Raw genomic sequence first — 16,484 nt, forward strand, 5'->3', positions numbered from 1 at the left:
CTTGGATTGCTGACACCACTCTGGTCTACCCAGACAGGGCAGGACCCCAGTGCACCCTTACCACAGGCATTCCAGGACCCATTCCTGGGCATGTCCAAGTGCCAGCTGTCATTCCAGGGAGCTCTGGGGGAGATAGCCACTCCTCTGGCCCACCCTGCACCCATCTCCTGAGTTAGGACCATGAGGGAAGGTGCTGAGGCAAGAAGAGTGGGGATCCCAGGAGACCCAACAGATTCTGAGACCCAGAAAGACTTGAGAATCGGGATCATAGGGTCCTCAAGACTCTTGGGCCCTAGCTGGGTAGCTCAGTTAGTTAGGGCATCATCCCAATACACCAAGGTTATGAATTCAATCCCCAGTCAGGGTGCCCAAGAATGAACCAGTGAATCCGTAAGTAAGTGGAACAACAAATCAATCTTCCTCTCTGTCTCTAACACCAATAAATTTTTAAAAAAAAGACTTTAGACTCCTGGAATCTCACAGTGGCATCACGAGGGGAATAAAGGTTTGCTTTTACTGAGTACAGGGTATGAGTTCAAGGACCCAGTAGAGTATGCTGGAGCCAGAGTAGCTTACAACCTCTCACCCCTGACCCTTGCCATGTCTCCAGGGAGCCATGGGAGCACAGGATGCCCAGGCAGTGGACAGCAAAGGGCAGCAGATACACATGTGACACCCCAACATACCTGCCCCTTCTGCTCAGACGAAAGCAGCTGGGTCTTCAGGATATCCCTGACCCTTCATATTCTGCAGTCCTGCCTCCCCTCTTCCCATTAAGGTACTACTACTCCCCACCCTGCTCCCTGCCTCCCTCCAGGCTTCCTGCTCCAACTCCCCAGCAGGCACAGGAGATGGTCCTGCCTACCCCCCGAGGGCTCCCAACTCTGGGCCTCCTCTCACATCCCAAATTCCAGAATGTTGTGAATCTACCCATTTCTCCCCATCTCATTAGGTCTGTTATTAGGTTCATCCCACTAGGCCCCACTGATTGGATCCCTCATTTGCTCCAAACTCTCCAGTGGCTCCCCAGTGCCCTTGGAATAAAATCTACATCCCTCACCAAGGCTCAAAGTCCTCTGGTGGCCCTTCCTGTCTAGTTCCTTTCTACCTCAGGGCCCTTCCCCCAGCCTAGCCTAGCTCATTCTCTGCCTGTAGGTCTCCACTCACCACCCCGGAGTGCCCCACCCATGGGCCCCACAAATGGTTGCCTCCAGGCCAACATTCTTGTCATCCATCAGCTTCTGGGATGGGTATTCATCTGCTGGCTGCATCAGTGTCATGATCCTGTGCACCGATGGGTCCACCTAGGTCCCCAGCACTTGGCACAGGGCCTTGCCCACAGTAGGTGCTCAATGAACGGGTTTCAGCCCAGATGTCAGCCTGTGGCCTGGACCCCCCTCTAAGGTAGGGTAGGGGAAGACGGGTGCTGGCACCAAATGGTACCGCCTCCAAGAACCTCCCTGGGGAGACAGAGCAGGTTTTCTGGCATCAGTTTGCATATGTTTTCATGTTTGCATGGCTTTTCGGGAAGGGATCCCTGCCCGGATTTCCCCTTCCCCAGCAGGTTTTCCAAGAAAATGCCGTGCCCGGGCCTGGAAAAATAATGGAGGTGAAAGGAAGAGGAACTTGGTGTCCTCCACACCCTCCTGGCATGGGCAACAGATGGCCGTGTGACAGTTGTGTCGGAACCCTAGGAGAGGGGCCTACACATCGCATATATAAAGAGGAGAGAGTCCCTGGGGTCACTCGTGAAGGCCCGGGGGTACGCTGGACTCAGCCTGAGCAGAGCGAGTAGGCCAGAGGGTGCCACTAGGGGGAGACAGAGGCCGCTGAGGACCGCAGCACCCTAGCATTCCGCCCGCGCATTTTTAGATCCCACCGTCTTATGGAGGAGGGTACCCAGCTTTTGGAGGGCGAACCAGAGGTTAGAGCTTCCAGAGTCCAAAGTCCCTCCGGGTGCCCCAGCGAAGGGTCCCAAGATGACAGTGTCTGGGTCCCTTGATGGCATGACCCCAAGCAAGGGACTTCCCCTCTTGGTGTCACTTGTGTGATAGGCTCATGCCAGACACTACCTTCCCAGGTAGTCATGGGTCTATCACTTATTCGGGTTCCTGGCCACTGACAACCCCTCCTCATGACCTTCCTAGTACGGTATGCCTGGAACAGGGCAGACACCCAGTGCACGTTGACAAGGAACCAACGAATAAATGAAGAAACAAATGAAAAGGCACTTAGTCTGTGCCAGGTTTGTATTATGCGGGTTCCATTTATTCCTCTGAGGCAGGAGCTTTTATTCCTATTTACAGATGGGGAAACTGAGGCCCAGAAAGAAGCACACTTCCTCCAGTACACATGCACTAAGGATTTGAACCCTGATATCTTCCATTTGGATTAGCCTGAGGGTGGGGTTTGGTGATGCACTCCCCCTAGGCTCTAGAGAAAGGGGGTCCAGTTGGCAAAGGGGTTCAAGTGGGTCCAGTTTTCCTTAGAGGACTCCACAGCCTTGAAAGTGACCCCCAGCCCTGTGGGAGAGTGAGTTCCCAGTAGCTCAAAGGTACTACAGCACAGCGGTGGTTGAACGCTGAAACCACTGCTCCCGGCTGTGTGGCCTGGGGTGAGTGACATGCCATCTCTGAGCCTCAGTTTCCCCACCAGTCAACGGGAGACATTAACAGCCCCTGGTATCTGGGGTGAGTGCTACACGAAGCCTCCAGCCCCAACCCCCAGCAGACACTCACGTGACCGACCCTGTCCTGGGAGGAAAGGGTGCGGGCAGGTCTGGGGGCGGAGTTTTGCTGACCCAGGAGGGAGCCCTATAAATCCGCAGCCCGCTGCCTTGGGCCGCCCCTTTAAGCCCCACCGAGACCTCCTGCCATCAGCCCTAAAAGCGACTCCCAGGGAGAGGGGCAGAGCCTGGGTGGCAGACACGCGGCTTCACCGGGCAGCCAGACGGAGAGGGAGGCGAGGTGGACGGACAGACTGACAGCGGAGGCAACTGCGTAGACGGAGAGGAGAGGCGGGGAGGCAGACGGCCGCAGCGAGGGCCGCCGGGAACCGACGGGAACCCGCGTGCGCCTCGCTGCCGAGGCCGAGCATCCTCCGACCTCTGCTCGGCCCCCGCCTTCCCGCCGCAGCCAACCTCCCGAGCCCGGGCGCGGGGTTGGGGGGTCGCGCTTGGCCCCGCACCTGCGCCTCATGGCCGCCGTCGGGGCGGGGGCGCGGGCCACGTTCGGAGCCTGGGACTATGGGGTCTTCGCGCTCATGCTCCTCGTGTCCACGGGCATCGGGCTGTGGGTGGGGCTGGCGCGGGGCGGGCAGCGCAGCGCTGAGGATTTCTTCACCGGGGGTCGGCGCCTCACGGCCCTGCCGGTTGGCCTCTCGCTGGCCGCCAGCTTCATGTCGGCCGTGCAGGTGCTGGGTGTACCGGCCGAGGCCTATCGCTACGGCCTCAAGTTTCTCTGGATGTGCCTGGGCCAGCTGCTCAACTCCCTACTGACCGCTGCCTTCTACCTGCCAGTCTTCTACCGCCTGGGCCTCACCAGCACTTACCAGGTACCAGGCAGAGAACCAGAGCCCACCGCCTGGCTGGGAACGCAGGGAGGCGTGGGGGAGCCCTGGGGCTTTGAACTGCTGTGCAGGGGTACACAGAACGGCGTCTTGGTGCTCTCCTGCCTCCCCCCCTTCCCCAAGGCATACAGGTGGGCAGGGTTCTGGGAAGAAGCCCCAGGCAGCCCGGGAGGGGCAGGAAGGAGGAAGAGGAGCCTGTGTCCTGGTTCTCTTTGGTGGAAGCCCCAAGAGGGTGGGGCCAGGTTCGGCCAGGTTTGCACTCACCTGTAGACAGGCACACACTTGCCCTGGACATGCCTCAGCATGCAGACACCTGAGTGCTCGAGGGACCTCGGGCTTGAGATTTGAAACCTGATTTCCCCTCTTTTACCTTCGGCAAGGGGCAGGCCTCAGCTCAGGTTTCCCAAATGTCCAACCTGGCTAACTACAGGACCTCCTTCAGGCCATGGATAAAGTGATTAAAAGCATGACTAATAACTGTTTGCCAAAGGCCAATCAGACACGAGTGAGGGGGGACGTGTACACACTTGATGGCTCAGTCCTCCTGGGCATACACCGTGGGCATAGGCCTGGAGATGGTGCACGTGCACAGGTGTGTGCAGACTGTCAGAGTGTGTGTGCTTGGCAGAGGCTCCCACAGGCAAGAGTGCAGAGAGCAAAGCTGGCCACCAGAGGGAGGGCAGAAGCCAAGAGGGCAAATGAAAGAACCCAGAGGTCTGGAGCCCCTAGGTAGGATCTGTCCAGGTGACCATGAGTCCTCTGCTCCTCCTTGCAGTACCTGGAGCTGCGTTTCAGCCGCGCTGTGCGGCTCTGTGGGACCCTGCAGTACCTGGTGGCCACAGTGAGTGGCCTGGGCTCTGCCCTCTTCCAAAGGGTCTTGCCTTCATCTGCCCCACCCAGAACCCTTCCCCATCCTTCACGACCCGTCCCCACCCTGCAAAGTCCTGCCCGGCCCTGCCCACTGAGGTCAGGTCTACAGGTCTGGCCTGCCAACTTCCTCCTTAAGCAGGACCTGACCCGGCCCTCACCAGCATGGCCCGCCCCACCTGCCTCCTCCCTACCGCAAACACCCCCCTTCTCCCATCTCCAGATTCATTCCTTGCCCAGTCACCACTACCACTACCCTACCTCCCCTCCCACTGCAGGTGCTATACACGGGCATCGTGATCTACGCCCCAGCGCTCATTCTCAACCAAGGTTTGGCTCTGGGAGATCAGGGGAGGGTCTCTGGGAAGGGGCAAAGGTTTACAGGCTGTACCAGAGGAGGGGACAGGGTTTGTCCCAGGAGACACTTGGGAGGGGAGACTCCTTCTAGAGAGAGGAAAGCCCAAGACACTGGAGGCCAAGTTTGCACCCCACTTGGTGACCTAATGGGGGGATCTCCTTAAACAGTGTCTGGGCTGGACATATGGGCATCACTCCTGTCCACTGGAGCCATCTGTACCTTCTACACCACTGTGGTGAGTGACCTCCCTCACTCCACTTGGGGGCTCCATGCCCACTGGGTCAGGGAGACCCTGGGCTGGCTGTCCATACTCCTTACCTTTCCTTCCTCCCGAAGAAACCCAGTCCCAACTGGGCCTGTTTCCTCATCTTTATAATGAAAGAATATTTGGAAGGTTTATTGGTTAGATTCCAGGGATAAGGTAGTTTCAGGCCTGGCTGGATCCAGGGGCTACAACAGTGTCCTTTGTGTGCTTCTCTTATCTCCAGGGTCCCGTCAGCTCCACGCATCCACCCCTTTGGTCAGAAAGTGAGCTCCTATTTCAGGGTGGGCTGGCTGAAGTCCAGGAGGGCTCTGTTGGGCTAGCTCTGGTCTTGTGTGCAGAATGAGCAGAAGTTCGGGGGGTTGGGATATTCTTTTTTTAACTGAATTTATTGGGGTGACATTGGTTAATAAAATTATATAGGTTTCAGGTGTACAATTCTATATGTCATCTGTATGTTGTATTGTGTGTTCACCACCCCAAGTTGTCTCCTTCCATCACCATTTATCTCCCCTTTACCTTCTTCTACCTCCCCCCACCTCCATTCTCCTCTGGTAGGCACCATGCTATTTTCTGTGTCTATGAGTTTGTTTATTTGTTTGTTTTTTACTTAATCCCTTCACCTTTTTAGATTAGGATATTCTAATTGGCTATTCCTGGAGCTGGGAGCAGGATTGGCCTCACCTGTACAGCTTGTGGGGGGAGAAGGGGCTTCTCCAAAGGAAAATCCAGGGACTGCCATGGGAATGTAAAGGCATGGAGGCTGGAAGGGCAAAAAGAGCAGCTAATAATAATGGTAGTAGTAATAATAATAATAGTAGTAGTAGCAGCCATCACTCACTCACTCACTGAACACTTAAATGTGCCATTCCAAATATTTTTCTCATATTAAGTAATTTAATTCTTACATCCCCATAAGGAGAGTACTGTGGTATGTGGGTTTTTGTTTTTTTTTTAACTGATTCTAGAGAGAGGAAGAGGGGAGGGAGAGAGAGAGAAACATCAACCCGTTGCCTCCCGCACACGCCCTGACTGTGCCCCAACTGGAAATTGAACCAGCAACCTGGGTATGTGCCCTGACCGAGAATCGAACCTGCCATCTTTCCGTGTACAATGCTCCAACTAATTGATCCACACCAGCCAGGGCAGGAGAGCACTGTTATTAACCCTACTTTATAGATAAGGAAACTGAGGCAGAGAGGGGCATTGGTCCCAGCTACTACTGGAGGCCAGTCCAGACTGGCTGCAGCCAGTCTCCCATCTGACCCCTCTTTGCCTCACTCTGTCCTGTCCTGCAGGCCCCAGACAGGTCCCTGTCTGACCCCCTCTCTTCCTGTCTGTCACATCCTGCAGGGCGGCATGAAGGCTGTGATTTGGACTGACATGTTCCAGGTTGTGGTGATGCTGGCTGGTTTCTGGGTTGTCCTGGTTCGTGGGACCATGCTTGTGGGCGGGCCCAGGCAGGTGTTCAAACTGGCCCAGAACCAGTCCCGGATCAACCTGATGGAGTGAGTGAAATGTAGAGGGGGATATTGCAAGATGGAGCTGGCATCCCTCTGCCCTGAGAGAAGCCAGCCAATGCCTCCTACTCCAGGAAGCCCTCCCTGATTCCCTCCCAGACTCTCCACAGATAGTACCCTGGTTCCCCTTCTCTGTACTCTTCTGCCCCCTATTCTTCCGTCTGGCCCAGACCTCTCCCTACCCCACCCCCCAGGCTACACTGGGAACTAAAGGCTCTCTGAGGTCCCAGCTGGGCATAGAAAGAATGGTTTTGGAACACATACATAGATGACTCAGTAAACAAATAAATGAATTTTCAATCTGGCAAACTCCTGCTCACACTTCAAAACCCATCCGCATGTCTCCTTAAGGCTCTTAAGGGGAATGGCCATCTAGGACCCTTGGGAGTGTGAATTCAATGTGGCATCCCCATTGCCCTGCTTTCATCCAGCTTTGACCCAGACCCACGGAGTCGCTACACATTCTGGACTTTGGCGGTGGGAGGCACGTTGGTGTGGCTCTCAATGTATGGAGTGAACCAAGCACAGGTGCAGCGCTATGTGGCCTGTCGCACAGAGAAGCAGGCCAAGCTGTGAGTGTCCGGGGGTCAGGGGGGCATCTAGGATGTGCTGCCCCCCATCCCCAGCCTGAGGCACACCTCCCCACAGGGCCCTGCTCGTCAACCAGCTGGGCCTGTTCCTGATTGTGTCCAGTGCTGCTGGCTGCGGCATCGTCATGTTCACGCTCTATATGGACTGTGACCCCCTCCTCACAGGGCGTATTTCTGCCCCTGACCAGGTGAGTCTGGTCCAGGCTCCTAGGCTACTCCTGACCCCGTCCCCACTCTGAACCTCTATATGGGTGACTCTCTGGGAATGAGGGTAGAAAAGCTTTCCTAGCAGCCTGTGCAAAATCCAGAGGCAGGAGAGAGCTTGGCTCAGAGGAGGGCCTGGGAGGAGTGGGGAAGATGAAGCTGGGAGGCAATGAGGAGCCATGGTGGATGCGAGCAGGAGAGGGGCACATTCAGATTTAGTCATAGACTCCCTGAGAGGTATCAAGGAGAAGATGGGACCATGGTCCAGCACACAGTGACGGTGTTAGTAATAATGACCAGCTCCTGTGTCCCAGACACCGACTCTGTACCTCATGCTGTTCCCCTTCACAAGCAGTTTCCCATCAAACCCTTCAACATGTGATGAGGCCAAGGATGCCATGGTGCCCACTTTACAGATGAGCAAACAGAGGCTGGAGGGGGTAGGAGGCAACTGCCTAAGGTCCACAGGCAAGTCAAGGGCAGTGCCAGGGCCAGGATCAATACCTAGATCACACCCCAGCTGGAGCTCTAGCCATGGGGTTCAGAGTGGGCAGAGGCTGCAAGGCTATTGCATCTGCTGTCTCCTGGGGTCAGAATCCCGACTGCCTGACTGCAACCTCAGGCAGGGCTGCACCTCTCAGCCTCACTGGCCTCGTCAGTAAAGTGGAGATGACACGGAACCCTGTTTCACTGGGATCCCAGGGCTCTGTGCACCATCACAGGTGCATGCAGCCCATTAACAAACACACGCTAAGTGCCCAGTGTGAGCCCAGTCTGCACTGGGTGCTGGGGACATGCAGGGTAAGGACAGACAGAAGCCCTACCTTCTGGGGCTGATCCCCACCTCCCCCCAGTACATGCCCCTACTAGTGCTGGACATCTTCAAGGACCTGCCTGGAATCCCTGGGCTCTTTCTGGCCTGTGCCTACAGTGGTACCCTCAGGTGAGTGGCCCTGCCTGCCCACCCAGCCATGTCCCAGCCCCTCAGAGCCTTGTCCCTACCAGCCACCCCCCTTAGGGATAGAATGCTCTAGATGTATCTACCATTTACAGTTCCTGCTTGATTCCCAGCAGGCAGCTCAGGTGGGTTCTGGCAGAGGGCACACCCTGGGCACAAGGGCCCCAACTGTGGGGTATTCACCTTCTTAGCACCTGGCAGCCACATCTGGCTCCCCTTTCTTTCTTCCTTCTCTCAGTCCTTCCCCAAACAAATGTTTATTGAGCACCTACTATGTTCTGCACCTGCTGTTTTAAATCCTGGGGCACAGCTGTGACCAAGTGGTCCCCCCACTCCTGCCCTTATGGGCCTCACATTCTGGTAGTTTTAAATCTTCCATGACTTTTGGCCACAGGGTGACCAGGGTCCCATGTGGCAGTTCTCCGTGCCCCATTATTGCTCTGTAACAAGAACTTGTGTCATTTGCGTGCCTGGTTGTAGGTGTCCCTGTTCCCTTGTGGAGAAGTCTCAAGTCTTGAGTGAGGGTGGGGGTGGACATCTCCTCAAATCTTGGGGGAGTCTATCACCCATTCCTCTGTCCTTGGGCTAGGTGGGGTCCTGGCAGGTCAGCTGGTGTGGGCAGCTAGGGACATCCCCAGTCAGTGGTCCCCAGAGATGGCGTGGCCAGTCTCTGGATGCGGCCTGACCACATGCTCCCCCTCTCCCTCTGCCCCCAGCACCGCATCCACTAGCATCAACGCCATGGCTGCGGTCACCGTGGAGGACCTCATCAAACCACGGCTGCCCAGCCTGGCGCCCCGGAGACTCGTAATCATCTCCAAGGGGCTCTGTGAGTTAGGGGGCTCTGGGCGAGGGGCCAGGGCATCCTCTCCTCGCTGACAGTGCCATCCCCATCACTACAGCACTCATATATGGCTTGGCCTGTATCACGGTGGCAGCTCTGTCTTCCCTGCTGGAAAGCGGCGTCCTCCAGGTGAGCGCTCTCCCCAACCCTGCTCCATCTCCCCGAGAGCTGGGGCACCTCCTGCCTTGCGCCGAGGGTGGAGAGGGTCATACGCCCTCTAGGGCCCGCCGGCACCGGCGCGTGGATTTTCCTGCAGCCACCTGGGCTGTGTGAAGGGAGGTGGGGGGCGGCGGCCTGGGGGCGGGAGGAGACTCACGGATGTGAGATGGCCCCCGGCGTCCGTTAAGAGAGAGAATGGGCATCTCTGCCTACAACCCAGGGGAGAGAGACAGAAACAGAGCGTCCCCTCCCCTTTAGCGAAACTGAGGCACAGAGGAGTCCGGGGCCGCAGTGGGACCCCTCAGGTCTCGCTTTCCGGGGGGTAAACTGAAGCCCCGAGAGATGGGGTGGCTCCGCCCCCCGTCACACCCCACCCTCTCCCCCAGGGCTCCTTCACTGTCATGGGCGTCCTCAGCGGGCCCCTCCTCGGAGCCTTCACTCTGGGAATATTCCTCCCCGCCTGCAACACACCCGTGAGTGGGGGGGCGGGGGGCGCTGGACGCGGGGCCGGGCTCCGCGCGCGCTCACCCCCCGCGCTCCCAGGGCGTGCTCTCCGGGCTGCTGGCCGGCTTCCTGCTCTCGCTGTGGGTGGCCGTGGGCGCCACCCTGTACCCGCCCAGCGCGAAGTCCATGGGGGCCCTGCCGTCCTCTGCTGCCGCCTGCGCGGGGCCCTCGGCCAACGCCTCTGGCCTCCTAGGGCCCCTCCTGCTCGCCAACGCCTCCAGTGGGGCTCCCGGGTGAGCGGGGTGGGGGGCTCGGCGTGAGAGAGCGTGGCGGGGAGGGGACCCTTAAACTGCGTTTCCAAATGCGGAGGAGGAGCGGGGCTTGGGAAGGGGGAAGGGAAGGGCATTGCGGGATTGAGGGGGGAAATGCAAGGCCAGGTTCACATTAGTGTACTGGCTGTGGTGAGATTGGGTGAATTTAAAGAGGGAAGAAAGGATATATTAGGTCCAGCCAGGGGAGTTTGGTCTGATTTTTTTTTATTGTGATATAATTTGCAGACCATAAAATTAGTCGTTTAAAAGGGGTTTTAGTATATTCGCGTGGTTACACTACCATCACCACTATCTAACTCAAGAAATGTTTCATCACTTCAAAAGGAAGCCCTGTGCCCATAGCAGTCACTCCCTTTTCCCCCTCCCCAGCCCCTGGCGGCCACTAATCCACTTTCTGTCACTATGGATTTGCCTGTTCTGGACATTTCACATTAAGGGGATCATACTATGTGTGGCCTTCTCTGTTTGACTTCTCTCACTCAGGTTGATGTTTTTCAGGTTCATCCGCAACATAGCGCTGACAAATAAGTAACATTTCCTTGTGTGGATTGACCACGTTTTGTTTGTCTATTCATCGGTTGATGGATATTTTGGTTGTTTCTACTTTTTGGTGATTGTGACTAGTGTTGCTATGAACATTTATGTACAAATTGGTGTGGACATATGTTTCATTTCTCTTGGTCTATACCTGGGGGTGGAATCGCTGGATCATATGGTGATTCTATGTTTAACTTTTTGAGGAATCACCAGACCGTCCTCTACATTCCCACGAGCAATGTATGAGAGTTCCAATTTCTCCACATCCTTGCCAACACTTTTCATTTTCCTTTTTAAAAAAAAAAAAATTCTAGACATTCTGTGGGTGTGAGGTGGTATCTCATTGTGTTTTTTAAAAAATATATGTTTTTATTGATTTTAGAGAGAGAGGGAAGGAGAAGGAGAGGGAGAGAGACAGACAAACATCGATGATCAGCTGCACACCTCCTACTGGGGACTGAGCCTGCAACCTGGGCATGTGTCCTGACCAGGAACCGAACCAGTGACCTTTTGGTTCATGGCATGATGCTCAACCAACTGAGCCACATTAGCCAGGGCATCATAGTGGTTTTTTGGGGTTTTTTTATTTGTTTTTTTAAAAATATATCTTTATTGATTTCACAGAGACGAAGGGAAAGGGAGAGAGAGAATTGAAACATCAATGATGAGAGAGTCGTCACTGATCGGCTGCCTCCTGCAGGGCCCCAACTGGGGATCCAGCCCGAAACCCGGGCATGAGCCCTGACTGGGAATCGAACCTCGATCTCCTGGATCCTAGGCAGATGCTCCACCGCTGAGCCATGCCGGCCAGGCATCATTGTGGCTTTGATTTGTGTTTCTCTAATGACAAATGATTTTGAATATCTTTTCATGTGCTTGTTAGCCATATGTATTTCTTCTTTGGAGAAATATCTATTTCAATCCTTTGTTCATTTTTAAATTGAGTCTTTTTAATGTTGAGTCATCATTTATATATTCTTTATATCTTTATATATTCTGAATACCAGGTCCTTATCAGATGTATGATTTGCAAATATTTTCTCACATTCTGTGGGTTGTCTTTTTGTGTGTGTGTGTGTTAGGGTTAGGTTTTTTAAATTGAATTTATTGGGGTCACATTGGTTAATAAAACCATACAAGTTTCAAGAGTACAACTCAATAACACTTTACCTGCGTACTGCATTGTGCACTTGCTGCCCAAAATAACATCTCCTTCCATCCCCATTCTGTGGGCTGTCTTTTCATTCTCTTGACAGTGTCCTTTGATGCACAAGAATTTTTCATTTTGATGAAGTTCAATGTACCTGTTTTCTTGGGTTGCTTGTGCTTTGGTGTTATGTCCAAGTAATGATTGCCAAATCTAAAGTCATAAAGATTCACACCTATGTTTTTTTCTAAGACTTTAATTTGATTTTATTCTTAGGATAGTAGTGAGCCACAGAGGGTAATGAGCAGAGGCAGGAGGTTAAGGTTATTTGAGTTACATTTTAGTAACACTCCCTCTGGTTATGTGTAAAGAAAGCCTGGGGGTAGGGCAGGATGGCCGGAGAGGAGTATTGGCTACTGCACACATCTGGGTGACCAATAATAGAGGACTGGGCTAGGCCATGCAGTGAAGATGAAAGGAAGGGAATGGACTGAGAGTGGCTTCTAGACTCATGCTCACCTCTCCCACCCCCAGAATGGACCCTGGCCGACCCACCTTGGCTGACAGCTTCTACGCCATTTCCTATCTTTATTATGGTGCCCTGGGCACACTGAGCACCATGCTGTGCGGAGCCCTCATCAGCTACCTGACAGGTAAGCAGGGCTTGTGGCTTCTTCAGAGGTCACCCTGTTCATTCCTCTGCCTCCAGGACCCACTGGGCAGGAAGAAGAGGAAGGATGCTCCCATTGGCCAAACAGCCTCTATATACTGGACACATCTGCACCCTTGATGCTGCATCACCTTCGGGACCACCCTGCACCTTGCAGGCCTTGCCCTATTTAGCAAAGGCAGAAACTGAGACACACCCGCAGCCCCAAAGATTAGATCTTTGCTGGGAATTGTGGGGTGGGGCCACGAGATGCTGTCTATGGTGCTGAAATACCTTCTCATCAGGGCCTTGTTCACTCTGCACCCCAGGGGGAACTCTGGACCCCACAAAGAAGTGAAAAGAGATCAAGAGAAATCAAAAGTGACAACAGTACCTGTTCCCACTTTCTGAGTGTAGGCTTTACATTTACCAGGCCTTTATTGAGTCTGTCTCTGTTCCGTGAACAGAACCACACACTGGACCCTCCCGACCATCCACCGATGTATAGATGAGAAAACTGAAGCCCAGAGAGGGGCAGAGGCTTGCCAAGGTCCCTCAATGGGTCACTGTCAGATCTGGGATTGGAACCCATCTGAGCTTTCCCTTCCCTTCCCAGTCTCCAGTTTCCACCACCCATGACTAAATGACCCCAATTCTCTCTGACACCCCAGGCCCAACCAAGCGCAGTGCCCTGGGTCCTGGTCTGCTGTGGTGGGACCTCACATTGCAGACAGCATTGGTGGCTCCCAAGGAAGAAGTGGCCACTCAGGATGACAGCTTGGTGAAGGTCAGTCTCAGGGCTGGGATCCCAGAGTGAGGGAAGGGACAGTAAAGTAGCTGTGAAGTAGCTTGGGGTGCTCTGGGCATGGCTGTAATTCAAGGGAATGGTATGACAATCAGTCACTGTCTTTATCAACTTCTTGTTACCACCAGTGGAAAGACTCAGTTGGAGCTGATGTATCTTCAACATTTTTTATTACCCCCTTTAACAAAGACTAAGCAGAAGTTCATAATTTTCATTGTATCTGTTTTTACACTTACTTCCAATCTATGGCAGGTGAAACTGGTTTGCCTTTAGGGTATTGATATAAAGTCTCTTCTGATAATAAAATTGCTTCATTCAAAAGTGAGTCAGCCCTGGCCCTTTTGGCTCAGTGGCTCAGTGGTTATAGCATCAGCCCATGGATGGAAGGATCTGGGTTTTGATTCTTAGTCGAGAGCACGCACCTCGTAGGTCAGTTGATCCCCCGGCCCAGTCGGGGCGCGTGTGCAAGACAGCCAATCAATGTGTCTCTGTCACATCGATGTTTCTCTCTCTCTCTCTTCCTCTCTCTCTCCCCTCCTCCTCCCCCTCTCTCTAAAAAAATATCAATGGAAAAAATATCCTTGGGTGAAGGTTAACAAAAAAAAACACACACACAAAAAAAGTGAGTCAGCATAGAGATAATCTTATAGAAGAAATGGACAGGTTAGACAGACTTTGCTCAAAGCCTCATGGTTGCTCTGAATGCCTTGAGTTTGGGAAATGTTGTCCCTGAGGGGCCTGATTCAGGCCTGCCCCTGCTTTGCACTCCATTTCATTTCCTCACTCATTAAGCACTTGCTGTGTACTTCGCCCTGCTCTGCTCTGGTGTCCAAGCCCACTGTCTAGCAGGAGCAGATAAAAACTAAACAGTAGGTTCTTTGGCAGGGGTAAGTGTGAGGAAGACAGCAAAACAGAATACTGCAATGAGGGCGGCCTCCTGGAAGAAGGGACATTGATAGAGCCTTGGAACGAGGAGAGAAGGAGCCAGCTGAGGACGGGCAGTCTCAGTGGAGGGCACAGCAGGCGTAAAGGCCCTGAAGCTGGAACAGGGTTGACAAAGGGGGAGACTGGGGAGGAAACAGATTTGGCTGAAATGTTTTAAAGCTCCCTTGGGCTGCTGTGGGGAAATATTTATTTTCTTGAAGGGGAACGGAGAGAGTCAGGGAGAGAATGGAGGCAGGCAGGCATGCAAGCGTTGATGGCCAGGACTATAGGTGACATGGGCATGGGGAAGAGAAGTGGATGGAGATTTGGGGGACTGGCTAATGCACTGGGCAAGAGGACATTGTGCAACCCTGCCCGGATGCCACCCTCCTAGGCCCTCAGTGTTCCCATCTGGGAGATGAGCAGACACAGAAAAAGGGGTCTCTGAAGAGGTCTTTCTTCTCTCCTCCCCACAGGGGGCTGAGGAACTGTCTCCCAGGGCTAAGAGGCCTCCTGACTTCCTGCCCACCAACGAGGACCAGCTGCTCTTCCTGGGGCAGAAGGAGGTGAAGGGAGCCAGCTCTGGCTCCTGGAACCCTCGCAGTGGGCGCGAGGGTGGCCGCGGCCTGCGGGAGACAGACCTCTCTGAGCCCGCCCAGGACTGACCACCAGGAATGGAACCTCAGGGTGGGCCAGTCCCAGACCAGGGGACAATGGCCTCGGACGCTGATTGGTTGGATGGTTTCATATGCAAATGAGCTCAGGACTGCAGGTCCCCACCCTGTGGGAAGAGGCAAGCCCCATCTCTGGAAAGTCATTTTGGCCAGCCTCCTGCTTCCACACAGCCGCTAGTCTTAGACGCTGTATCCCCGCCAGCACCTCAAAATGAGGTCAGATTTGTCCATACCTACGAAAAAAAGATGTTGGAGCCCGTCCCACGTGGCTCAGTGGTTGAGCATCGACCTAGGATCCAGGAGATCGCGGTTCGATTCCCGGTCAGGGCACATGCCCGGGTTGCAGGCTCGATCCCCAGTGGGGGTCGTGCAGGAGGCAGCCGATCAATGACTCATCAATGATGTTTCTCTCTCTCTCCCCCCCTCTCCCTTCCTCTCTCTGAAATCAATAAAGATATATTAAAAAAAAAAAGTTGGAGTCCCCTCTGGGCAACATGGGAAACCTCCAGGTTCAACATGAGGGTCTGAGAGTCCGAGAAAGACCCCAACTCTTTCTGCAAGGTGTCTGAACCTTAGCAAGGATTTTGGAGGTTCTCAGGCCCAGCCCCCTGCACCTCATTTCACGGGTGAGGAAACTGAGAACTGGAGAGGGGCAGGGATATGGCCAAGGTCACAGGACAAAGCAGAGATGCGCTGAGAATTGGACACCGGCTTGTCTTCCGCCCCCTTCCTTTGAAGGGTCGGACGGCACCTGGCCTCTGACCCTGAGAGCATGATGGGAGGAGGAAGGAGAAATTGCTTTTCAGCTTTCCTCCTGCATCCGGACACTTGCCCCAGCTCATTCATTAAGGACTGTGAACTCGCTTTGCAGAGGAAGAAACTGAAGTTCAGTCAGGTTGCCTGAGTCTGGTTGGGCAGGGACGGGCCTGGGTGCCGCATGGCGCTGGGGCTCCACTGAGGACACATCCCTGGTGTACAGGGCCCGGTCGACTGGGCGAGTGCACGCCCCTGACCCTTGGCTGGAGACTTCATCCACACACATCAAATAAATGGACTCTGAGGCTTGATATCCTGGGTTCTCTGAGAAATTATTCTGGCCTCAGATCTCGCAGTCAAATCTGAGTTCAGATCTGAGTACAAATCTCTGTGTCTCTTGCTCAAGCCTACAAATGAATAAACCTGAGTATTTAAATCACCAGAGAGAGGTGACCACTCCCACATCAGGGTGCATTGTACAGCCCTCCCAGGCACACAACTTGTCTCCCCTCATGACTTTCTTGAAGCACTCCCTCCTTGCTGCCCTTTGCACCTGGATAGCCTCTGCGATGTCCCTGCACCACCCCCGGGGTCTCTGTGACCATGAAAGCTGGCTGCACTTGCCTCTGCCCTCACCTGCCATGGCTTCCCTGCTCACCTGGCAGTCGGGGCTGCCAGGTTCAATAGAGTCCTCCCCCAAAAATTCATGTCCACCTGCAACCTCAGAATGTGAGTTTATTTAAAAATAAGGTCTTGGCAGGTATACTTAGTTAAATTAAGATAAGGTCATACTGGATTAGGATGGGCCCTGAATTCAATGACTGTGTCCTTATAAGAAGAGGAGAGACCCAGAGACATAAACACATAGGGAGAAAGTCATGTGGACA

General features: G+C 54.1%; 1 protein-coding gene across 1 annotated transcript; it reads left to right on the forward strand.

Annotated features, from left to right (window-relative positions):
• Window positions 1–3,195: 3,195 nt before the first annotated feature.
• SLC5A5 (solute carrier family 5 member 5) lies at window positions 3,196–14,832 on the forward strand. The gene is made up of 15 exons (XM_016210805.2): window positions 3,196–3,552; window positions 4,343–4,408; window positions 4,713–4,764; window positions 4,960–5,027; window positions 6,408–6,562; window positions 7,006–7,146; window positions 7,223–7,352; window positions 8,223–8,311; window positions 9,043–9,155; window positions 9,229–9,299; window positions 9,716–9,802; window positions 9,873–10,066; window positions 12,324–12,442; window positions 13,110–13,225; window positions 14,644–14,832. Exons 1-15 carry the CDS (start codon window positions 3,196–3,198, stop codon window positions 14,830–14,832), a joined length of 1,947 nt encoding a protein of 648 aa, XP_016066291.2.
• Window positions 14,833–16,484: the final 1,652 nt, after the last annotated feature.

Source organism: Miniopterus natalensis, chromosome 4, assembly GCF_054644295.1.
Source record: "Miniopterus natalensis isolate mMinNat1 chromosome 4, mMinNat1.hap1, whole genome shotgun sequence".
Taxonomy (NCBI): Eukaryota; Metazoa; Chordata; class Mammalia; order Chiroptera; family Miniopteridae; genus Miniopterus; species Miniopterus natalensis.

Bases quoted from the DNA above. Each gene is read 5' to 3' on its own strand.
- SLC5A5 (XM_016210805.2), top strand. From the start codon at position 3,196: ATGGCCGCCGTCGGGGCGGGGGCGCGGGCCACGTTCGGAGCCTGGGAC. The intron at 9,156-9,228 runs GTGAGTTAGGGG...CCATCACTACAG, and splicing joins AATCATCTCCAAGGGGCTCT to CACTCATATATGGCTTGGCC. The intron at 13,226-14,643 runs GTCAGTCTCAGG...TCCTCCCCACAG, and splicing joins AGGATGACAGCTTGGTGAAG to GGGGCTGAGGAACTGTCTCC.